General features: G+C 54.8%; 2 protein-coding genes across 2 annotated transcripts in view; one reads left to right on the forward strand and one right to left on the reverse strand.

Moving 5' to 3' along the window:
* The window catches only part of WHSC1 (Wolf-Hirschhorn syndrome candidate 1), a gene marked incomplete at its 3' end in the record, with an annotated part of 63,660 nt that extends 58,526 nt beyond the window's left edge, over positions 1–5,134 (reverse strand). Inside the window, exon 1 of the mRNA XM_014533459.1 lies at positions 5,116–5,134. The remainder of the gene's footprint in view (positions 1–5,115) is intronic.
* LOC102241543 (LETM1 and EF-hand domain-containing protein 1, mitochondrial-like) overlaps positions 1,051–11,010 on the forward strand; it is a 20,999-nt gene continuing 11,039 nt past the window's right edge. The window contains exons 1-2 of the mRNA XM_014533460.1: positions 1,051–1,081; positions 1,213–1,326. Of these exons, the coding sequence (XP_014388946.1) occupies positions 1,051–1,081; positions 1,213–1,326 (145 nt within the window). The remainder of the gene's footprint in view (positions 1,082–1,212; positions 1,327–11,010) is intronic.

Below are 11,010 nucleotides of genomic sequence, written 5' to 3' on the forward strand. Positions count from 1 at the left end.
GCAGCTCTTTCCCCTGCCTCCCGACTCCACGCCGGTGGCGGCCGGGCTCAGGGAGCTCCCGGTTCCCTCGGAAGGAAGGAAGCGATGCCCGAGGACCCAGGGCAGAGAAGACAGGCGCCATCCGGCCCCCACCCTTCCTCGGGGGACTGCCCCAGGTCGGGGACCACCCAGGGCAGGGCTCGCGGCCATCGCTGCCCACGCACTCAGGCTTTGGCTAAAGAAACGTTGTTTTGTGCTAAAGTAACACTTCTTTTTCTAATTATGAAAATTGCAGGAAATTAAAATCCAGAAAGGCACCAGCTCGCAGGCTCACTGGCGTGGGTGTGTTTAAATACTCAAATACTCCTGGTGTGTGATTAAGTAATTATGCTCAGGTGGCTCTGGGAGCTGCTAGGTGCCCGCCCTCGGGGTGTTCGCAGAACCAGCTGGGCCAGAGCCTCTGCTCCTGCCCAGGGATGAAGCCGACAGCCTGGGCTCCTCGCAGGCCCCCCACAGCCAGGCCGCCCCCCTGCCGTCAGGCTGCTGTGGCTGCCATGACACGGGCACAGCGCCCGCCCTGCCTCACCTGAGCTCAATCCCGGATGGCCGTGACGCCGTTGCCCCATTTTGCTTCCATTAGAAATGTCTGTGTATTTCCAACCCTCAGCCACCCGCTTCCGCCAGCGGAGGCAGCCTGCGCCCTGGGCGAGGTCCCCGAGGAGACCAGGGGCCTGTGGCTGCGACAAAGGTGGTTGTGAGCACAGGGGCCGAGGTTGGAGCCACACCAAGGCTCCAGGGTCTTCACGGCCTGGCAGGCCGCCCACGGGACCCCGCTCAGAGGAGAGGGACGCCGGCCTGGGCGGGGAGGGGCCCGGGTGCTGAGACGGCGCCCCTAGGATCACCCTGGCTCAGCCTGACTAGCTCACGCTGGCATCGGCCAAGCCCCCTGGGCCACCGCTCAGCCACCAAACAGGAGCAGATAAGCCGGCCTCAGCGGGTCTCCCGTGCTGTGCGCTTCCTCCTCCTCCAGAGGGAGCCACCGAGGCGGAGGGGAGGGGAGGGCGGTGCGAGATGCGGTCTTACCAGGCGCCTCCCAAAGCCGGTGCTGGGTGTTCGGGTGGATGTTGGACAAGAGGTCCGGATCGTTCCTCCCAGAACACAGTCCAGTGGCTCTTCGTCGTTCCCAACAACAGGAATGCAACTGAGACTAACACTCCATTTCTCCCCCCGCAGATGGGCACACCGTCCGCAGGCCAGCGGCACTGGGCCGGGCCTGGGAGCAGGTGCTGCACCTGAGGTGGGTGTGGAAGCGGCAGCATCGAGGAGAGATCTGTCTTGTCCCCACAGGTAGGGAGACACAGGGACCTGGCCCGCAGCCCCAGCTCGGTAACTCGGTCACACCCGCCACCTGCACAGCGACCTACATATTCCATGGCTCCCGGGGCAGAGCCCGCAGGGCAGAGGGTGGGAGGGCCTGGGTTATTGCGCCCGGGCTGCTGGGACACCAGGCAGCTCTGAGCGAGAGCGAGAGCGAGGGCGAGCTGCGTGTTGCGTGCTGCTGTGAAGGTCGTCAGAGCATGAGGCCAAGTGAGAAGCAAAATACAGACCTGCAGGGTTGGGGGGAGGAATGTGTCAGCATGTGCTTTTATTTACATAAACGAACAAAAAATGATACAGCTGATGAGTCTCTCTCATCATTGCTGTTTCTATCTCTCTCTCCCTCTCCCTTCCTCTCTGAGATCTTTTTAAAATAGTCCTTTCTGAGCCCTGGGCCGGCCGCACGCTGGAAGCGCTGGAAAGCATGGGGAGCACTGGGACCCCGTCCGCTCTGGGCTGATAACCAGCTCCGCCACCCCAGCCGGGGCCTGACCGGAGACAGCCGCCTGGCAGCAGCCACAGGGCACAGGAAGCCGGCCCTCCCCTCCCCTCCCCCTTCACTCCCCAAGCCAGGGGGTCCTCTTCATTCTTTTTATTGGAATCATTTCACGTTCACAGGAAAGCTTGGAAGCTCACAGAGGTCCCTCCCCCTGTCTCCCCTGGTGTCAGCTCCTTACACGTCGAGCAGCTGTGTCAAAACGAAGAAACTAACACTGTCCATCGCCACGGACTCCATCCCCGGCGTGGCCAGAGCTCACCGTTCCCCGCAGACACACAAGCGTCTCCTTTAACAAGCAAACCTGGCCCGGCTGTGTGGCTCAGTGGTTGGTCACGGTTCCGTTCCTGGTCAGGGCACAAGCCTGGGGTTCGGGCTCAATTCCCTGTGTGGGGTGTGCAGGAGGCAGCCAATCTCTCATAATTGATGTTTCTATCTCTCTCTCCTTCTGCCTTCCTCTCTGAAAAATCAAGAATATATATGCATATTTTTTAAAATCCTCACTGAAGGATATTTTTCCATTGATTTTTAGAGAGAGTGGGAGAGAGGGGGAAAGACAGAGAGAAACACCGATGTGAGAGAAACACATCAATAGGTGGCCTCCTGCAGGAGCCCCCACCAGGGCGGGGAGGAGCCTGCAGCCAAGGTACTTGACCTTGACCAGAATCGAACCTGGGACCCTACAGTCCCCAGGCCGACGCTCTATCCGCTGAGCCAAACTGGCTAGGGCAATAAAAAGTATATATCGCCCTGGCTGGTTTGGCTCAGTGGATAGAGCGTAGGCCTGGGGACTGAAAGGTCCCAGGTTCGGTTCCGGTCGGGGGCATGTACCTTGGTTGCAGGCACATCCCCAGTAGGGGTTGTGCAGGAGGCAGCTGATCGATGCTTCTCTCTCATCGATGTTTCTAACTCTCTATCCCTCTCCCTTCCTCTCTGTAAAAAAATCAATAAAATATATTTTAAAAAAAAGTATATATCTTATTTTTTTAAAGAATAAAATAAAAATTCTAGAAATGAAAAGTACACACATGACAGAATCAGGGGAAGGGCTTGGAAGAAGATGGAAGGTGACGGGAGAGAGAGTCGATGAATTTACCCACAGGGGTCATCCGGTCCGAAGAACAGGGAGGAAACTGTGGAAGTGATCGTCTCAGGCACCTGACAGACAAGATTTAACGGGTGAACATGTGTGTTGAAGCCTGAGAGAGAAAGGTAGGAACCGGATAGAAAAACAATATTTGCCAAAATAATGGCCAGAGTTTACCCAGAGCTGACAAAAATGCTGACTCGGACACCCGGACGTTCCGGGAGCCCCAGCAGGATCCGGCCTGGTGGGCTGCCAACCAGAGGGGCCGGCAGCGAGGAAGGAGACAGTGGTCCTCGCCAATCACAGTCAGAACACCCCACTTGTGCAAACTTCACCCCAAAGAGGGCCATGTGAACCCACTGACTGGCCAGGGCCTCAGCAGGGACCTCCAGCTTCAGGGAGCCTGTGCCTCCGGCCGGAGGGACCGGGAGTGGGGTCCTGGTACAGGAGCAGCTAAGAAAGAGAAGACAGAGTCCAGGCCGGACGCACACATGATGACAGAGAGGCACACAGATCGGGGAAGGAAAGACTCCTGAATGCGGAGGCCCGGGAAGTGCGGGGCTTTGTGCAGGGTAAAAACTGAAGCTGGGCCCTGACCGGTGTGGCTCAGTGGACAGAGCGTCGGCCTGCGGACTGAAGGGTCCCAGGTTCGATTCCAATCAAGGGCACGTGCCTGGGTTGCGGGCTCCATCCCCAGTAAGGGGTGCAGGGGCCAGCCAATCAATGATTTTCTCTCATCATTGATGTTTCTACCTCTCTCCCTCTCCCTTTCTCTCTGAAATCAATAAAAAAAATATTTTTTTTTTTTAAAAATTGAAGCTAGGCTGTACCTCCCATAGCATGCCAGTCTCCTGGGAACTGTAGACAGAACAGGTCTTAAATAGTAAAAGAAAATCTTTTACTCTTTTTGCAGAAGATATGAGTGAATACCCTTCTCTTTTTTTTCTTTTTTATTGATTTCAGAGAGGAAGGGAGAGGAAGAGAGAGAGAGAAACATCAATGATGAGAGAGAATCATGGATCGGCTGCTTCCTGCACGCCCCACACGAGGGATGGAGCCTGCAACCTGGGCATGTGCCCTGACCGGGAATCTAACCGTGACCTCCTGGTTCATAGGTCAACACTCAACCACTGAGCCCCGCCAGCCGGGCAGGAATGCCCTTCTGACCTTTGGCCAGGGAAGATTTCTCTAAAACCAGCCGTGGGCAAACTACGGGCCCACGGGCCGGATCCGGCCCATTTGAAATGAATAAAACTAAAAAAAAAAAGACCGTACCCTTTTATGTAATGATGTTTACTTTGAATTTATATTAGTTCACACAAACACTCCATCCATGCTTTTGTTGCGGCCCTCCGGTCCAGTTTAAGAACCCATTGTGGCCCTCGAGTCAAAAAGTTTGCCCACCCCTGTAACTAGACCACTAATAGCAGGGCCACACAACTCTCTCAGGGCACAGAGAGAAAGCTAAGGCCCAGAGATGGGATGTGAGTTCCTTATAGATGCATCACTAGTTATAACAAAGAAACAGAATTTCCGGAGGATGAGGCCCAGAAATCAGGATTTTAAGAAGATTCCCAGGTGACTCTAATGTGCAGCCAAGGTTGAGAACCACTGCTCTAAAAGGAGAGTAGAAAAACAACAACACATCAGCTGTCAAAGGAAAGATTGACAAATTGTACCAGAATTAAGAACATCTGTTCATCAAAGACCATCAGAAACTCCCCCAACAAACTTGAAGCAGCAGCAGCAGCAGCAGCACCTGGAGGTCAGCCAGCACCGTATGCCAAGACAATCAGAAAGCCACGGGCCTGGGGCGCCTGGGATGGGCTCTGAGTATAAACAAAAAGGCCAAGCAGCAGGGTAGCGGCCCACAGGGCGCAGGGCCACGGCAGCTCCGTGGGGGCCTGGGAGTTATCTGCTTCTGTAACAGCCTCACGCGCGGAGAGGCGGAAAAGCCCGCCGACGTGTCGTCCCACGGCGCTGCGGGTCACAAGTAGGACACAGGTCTCGCTGGCTGACACCGAGGTGTCCCCGGGCTGCCTTCTCTTCTGGAGGCTCTAGGGCAGAGTTCGTGCTCTTGCCTTGTCCAGCTCCCAAAGGCAGCTCGCGGCCTGGCCGGCGTGGCTCAGAGTCCTCGCTTCTGCCTCCCTCTTGTATTTTTTTTAAATATTTGTATTGATCTCAGAGAAGGAAGCAGAGGGAGAGGGAGAGAGAGACATAGAAACATCGACGATGAGAGAGAATCATTGATCGGCTGCCTCCTGCATGGCCCCCACCGTGGCCCCAGCCCACGACCCAGGCATGTGCCCCCACTGACCAGACTTGAACTGCGACCTGGGTGTGGACATAATGGAAAACGGCTCCCGACTACACGGAGTGACCTTTGACACCTGCCTCACAACATATCAGACAAACAAATGGCAGCTCAAAATGATCATAAACCTAAATGCAAACGACAGGACAATTACTTCTCTAGAATAAAATGTAAGAAAAGGCCTTCAGCCCGGCCGGCGTGGCTCAGTGATTGACCTATGACCCAGGAGGTCACGGTTCGATTCCCAGGTTGCGGGCTCACGCCTCAGTGTGGGGCGTGCAGGAGGCAGCCCATCAACAATTCTCTCTCATCATTGATGTTTCTATCTCTCTCTCCTTCTTCCTTCCTCTCTGAAATCAATAGAAATATATTTAAAAAGTAAATAAAAAGAAAATGCCTTAATGCTCTGGCCCAAATCAATAAAAAAATTTTTTTTTCAAAAAGAAAAATGTAAGAGAAGACAATCCCCAGAAAACAGCAAAGTTCTATTACTGTTGTGGGGCCTTTTTCCTTTTCTTTCTTTCTTTCTTTCTTTCTTTCTTTTCTTTCTTTCTTTCTTTCTTTCTTTCCCTCTCTCTCTCTCTCTCTCTCTCTTTCTTTCTTCTTTCAGTTAATCCTCACCCAAGGACATTCTCCCACTGATTTTCAGAGAGTGGAAGGGCGGGGGAGAGACAGAGAGAGAGAGAAACATTGATTAGTTGCCTCTGCACATGACCCGAATGGGCTGGGGATCGAGCCAGTGATGAGGTACGTGCCCTTGACTGGAGTCGAACCTGGGACCTTTCAGTCCACGGGCTGATGCTCTGTCCTTTGAGCAACACTGGCCAGGGCCTGGCACCATTTATTATTTTTTGCAAACGCTAAGAGAAAGTTTATTTAGAAAGTCAAAGAAGGCCCTTGGGGCCTATCGTGGTTGGCAAACTGCGGCTCTCAAGCCACATGCGGCTCTTTGGCCCCTTGAGTGTGGCTCTTCCACAAAATACCACGTGCGGGCGCGCAGGTACAGTGCGATTGAAACTTCATGGCCCATGCGCAGAAGTCGGTATTTTGTGGAAGAGCCACACTCAAGGGGCCAAAGAGCCCCATGTGGCTCGCGAGCCGTGGTTTGCTGACTGCTGGAGGAGAAAGGCAGAGGTAACGCATCTGCGGGGGGCCTGGGGGGTGGGGGGAGAGAAAGGCCTGGCCTGCTCCCTAGAGGGCGAGCACCGTTGGGCCAGGCACCAGTTTTTAACAATTAGCTTCTCGCCCTGGCCAGTTTGGCTAATTGGTTAGAGCATCTGCCTGCGGACTGAAGGGTCCCAGGTTCGATTCCAGTCAAGGGCACGAACCTTGGTTGCAGGCTCAATCCTGGCCCTGGTCAGGGCGTGCGGGTGGCCACCAATCGATGTGTCTCTCTCACATCGATGTTTCTCTTTCTCGACTCTCCCCCTCCCTCCCACTCTCTCAAAAAATAAAATCAATAGAAAAGTATCCCAGGGTGATGATTTACTAAAATAAAAATAAAAAAGACTAAAACAAAAAAAAAAAAAGGAAAGAAAACCCCAAAAGACAAAAAAAAAAGTCACACAACCACCACATCCCTTGGGTTCATACAAAGATGACGGAGGGGAGGCGAGCAAGGCGTCCCCTCCCCAGGTCACCGCATCTGCTGTGCGTGGCCCAAGCGCCCGGGAGAGAAGCCCAGCACACGCCAGGGCTTTGGGCCACACCCAAACGCAGCATCGTTGCAAACAGGAGCAGAGTCCAGCGCTGCCCACTGGGCCCGTCCAGGGTGCTGACAGCACCGTTTCACCCCGTCTCCTCCAGGGGGAGGGAGATCAGTTGCTGTACTTTGTGTTCAACTCAATTACCATGTTTTAAAAATAGCCGCTGCCGCCAGACCAGAGCCCGCGCAGCCCCTTCTCGCCAGCTCCTCCCCGGCGGCCCACCGGGGCCATCCCCGCATCCCCAGGGCGAAGGGAGCTGGTCACAGCTGCAGCCCTGGCTGGGGCCACCTCGACTTTGCCTTCGGCAGGGCTGCTCCTCTTAACACCATGAAGTGAAATGGCAAGGTTTCATTTGAAAAGGAAAGCCTTAGAGGTTGACAAAAGTACACTTCTGGCCCTGGCTGGTGTGGCTCAGTGGATAGAGCAGCGGTTCTCAACCTGTGGATCACGACCCCTTTGGGGGTCGAACGACCCTTTCACAGGGGTCGCCTAAGACCATCGGAAAACACATATATAATTACATATTGATTTTGTGATTCATCACTATGCTTTAATTATGTTTAATTTGTAACAATGAAAGTACATCCTGGATATCAGATATTTATGTTACAATTCATAAAAGTAGCAAAATTACAGTTATGAAGTAGCAACGAAAATAATTTTATGGTTAGGGGTCACCACAACATGAGGAACCGTACTAAAGGGTTGCAGCATTAGGAAGGTTGAGAACCACTGGGATAGAGCATCGGCCTGCGGACTGAAGGGTCCCGGGTTCGACCCCGGTCAAGGGCACATGCCTCCGTTGCAGGTTTGCTTGAACCCTGGCCCGGGTCTGGGCGCATGTGGGAGGCAACCAACCCATGTGCCTCTCTCACATCGATGTTTTTCTCCGTCTCTCCCTCTCCCTCCCACTGTCTCTAAAAATCAATGGGAAGCCCTGGCCAGTTTGGCTCAGTGGATAGAGCATCAGCCTGCGGACTGAAGGGTCCCGGGTTCGATTCTGGTCAAGGGCACACGCCCGGGTTGTGGGCTCGATCCCCAGTGGGGGGTGTGCAGGAGGCAGCCGATCCATGATTCTCTCATCATTGATGTTTCTCTCTCCTTTCCCTTCAATAAAAATACTTTTTAAATAAATAAAATAAAAATCAATGGGAAAAATATCCTCGGGTGAGGATTAACAACAACAAAAAACAAAAATATGCCTCTGCAACCACACTGCCCGACGAACCCGCCTCTCAGGTCTGTCTTGAAGCCAGGTGCTCAGTTCAGGTTCTAGGCCCAGAAACCCCTTCAAACAACAGGGAGGAGAGAGCCGTCTCCTCAGCCTCACGGACGGGCTGCAGCCGGCAGTCCAGGCCCCTTTCCTTCTGTCCCAACTGCCAGGGCGCTTGCCAGCAGAGGGAAGCAGAGGGTGAAGGGGCCACCTTCGCTTTAAAGACCTGTCCGGGGAAGTCCCGGTTCGAGCTTCGAGCGCCCCTCCCTGGCAGCTCACTCACTCTGGGACCCGACTCCAAGCCTCCTGCAGGCCCCCGGGGCCCAAGGCCGGCGACCCTGTCCCCCCCCCCCCCCTCCCAGTTCAGACTTCCCATCCAGCCTCCTCGTCACCCTCGCACACACCTGGACCCACGGTCCCTCCCTTCTTCCTACATCATACTTTCGGGCAAAACTCCAACTTGCTCAAATCCAACCGCACCTGCTCTGCATCTGAGTGTGGCTGGCGTACAGCTCAAAGCCCGGCGGGGTCTGCCGCTGGCACCCTGACCCCTAACTGCCTCCTGACCTCACCATAGCCCGATCTGGCCCCGAACTCAGTGGTTGGCAGACTCATTAGTCAGCAGGGCCAAATATCAACAGTCCAACGATTGAAATTTCTTTGGAGAGCCAAATTTTTTAAACTTAAACTATACAGGTAGGTACATTGTTATTAACTTCATTAGGGGACTCCTAAGCTGGTCTTTGCTAAAAACATCCTCAATCTGATTGAGGTACGTTCGCTGAGGTCGACCCCTTCCAATTCTCCCATCCACACTCATCTTGTATACTTGTTTCGTCTATCTCCTTTCGTTCATCCTCTCTATATGTCCACCCCCCACTTCTTCTAACGCCACTTGTTCAAAATAGACTCGCCCAGGGCGAAAACTGACTTCTGCGCATGGGCCACGAAGTTTCAATCGCACTGTACGTGCGCGCCCGCACGTGGTATTTTGTGGAAGAGCCACAGTCAAGGGGCCAAAGAGCCGCGGTTTGCTGACCACTGCCCTAACTCATTGCCAACCTCCCTAACTGGGACGGTCCTGCTACCGGGACCGCCCCCACCCCCCGCCCTGTTTCTCTCCACTCTTGTCCCTTGGGGAAATGCACAGCAATTATGGAAGGTTATTAGGAGTTGTGGGGAGCACAGGGGAGAGGAAAAGGGAGCCTCCACAAAAAGAGAAAAAGGCAACAAGAATCCCTGACATTAAAACGAAGGGGCTGTGCCCTGATTCTGTGCACTTGGACTGCGGGGCGGAGATGCGGGCGGGAAGACGCCGCTGGTGTGGCATGAGGTTATGCAGGGCAAGTGGTCGGGTGCCATGTGGCTACTTCCTCGTTTAGGCTTGTTTGTAAACTTGAAATAGCCACTATGAACACACAGTCTCTAGATAAGCAGCAAACCCAATCAACACATTGTTGAAAAATGGGTTTCTCACCCAGCTGGTGTGGCTCTGTGCCTGAGCACTGACCTACGAACCAGGAGGTCAGGGCTGGAGTCTCAGTCAGGGCACGAGCCTGGGTTGTGGGCTTGAAGCCCAGGAGGGGGCGTGCAGGAGGCAGCTGAGCAATGCTTCTCTCTCATCACTGATGTTTCTCTCTCTCTCCCGCTCTCTGAAATGAATAAAAACATTAAAAAAAGAAATCAGTTTCTCTGACACCCCAACCAGCCTGGGCTGCAGAGAACTCAGACATGTGCCCCTGTGGGGACCGTTTTCCACTTCTCCCTCCCACCTCACTGGGCAGGGCCGGGGGGGTCATCTCAAGGGCAGATGAGCAGTGTTGCTGCATTAAAAAATATATATTTTTTAACACCTGGAGCCTCGGGCAATACAGGGTGGGGGCTTTCTCCTCCGCTCCCCAACCCACGTCTCTCCAAGTCCTGCAGACACCCTGTCCCGCCCTCCACCACCGCCTCCTGCTGTCCGGGGTCCGCCGGGACCCCTCAGCATCAGCCCCGTCTCCGGGGCCTCCCCTCCCAGGCTTGGGGACAGAGCCCTGGCAGCCGCCAGCTGTGGCGCTCGGGCACACATACTCCTACACACCTTGGGCATTAAAGCGCCAGCCCTGTCCGACCCGAGTGCCTGTCCACCCTGGTTCCGGCCTGGCCTTGGGCGCAGGAGCAAGGATCGTCCTTCCTCATACCCCTGGGCCTCCTGGGGGGACGGGCAGGCCAAGGGCCTGGCTTTACCGTTTGTGGGCAGCGGAGTCTGGGTTTCCGGCTCGTGTGCTCGGATTAACTGGCATTTGCCGTCTATGGCGCTCACCGCCCAGTGCCACGTCATGTCATTTCAAAGCCCCTGCACTGCCTGGCACCTTCTCCCGCCGGGATGAGGACGGCAGGCCAAACTGGCCCAGCACCTGGCAGCTTTTAAAAAAAATTTATTAAATATATTTCTTTACTGATTTCAGAGAGGAAGGGAGAGGGAGAGAGAAACATCAATGATGAGAATCATTGACTGGCTGCCTTCTGCACACCCCGCACTGGGGATCGAGCCCGCAACCCAGGCATGTGCCCTTGAGCAGGAATCGAACCTGGGACCTTTCGGTCCGCAGGCCGACGCGCTAGCCACTGAACAACACCGGCCAGGGCAGCACTTGGCAGTTCTGCTTCGGGAAAACTATGGCCGGCGGGCTACGCTCCTGCTCCTTCCGGACGGTGACAGCGGGAGCCGGGGAAGCTCTGGGAAGACTAGCAGGTCACCCAGCCTCTCCAGACGAGGGAGCCGGCAGGGTCAGGGGCCCGGCTCGTGCATCCAGAGAACATGTGCCCAGGCAGACGGACGGGGCGGGAGAGAAG

The sequence above is a fragment of the Myotis brandtii genome, unplaced genomic scaffold (assembly GCF_000412655.1).
Source record: "Myotis brandtii unplaced genomic scaffold, ASM41265v1 scaffold986, whole genome shotgun sequence".
Classification (NCBI taxonomy): domain Eukaryota; kingdom Metazoa; phylum Chordata; class Mammalia; order Chiroptera; family Vespertilionidae; genus Myotis; species Myotis brandtii.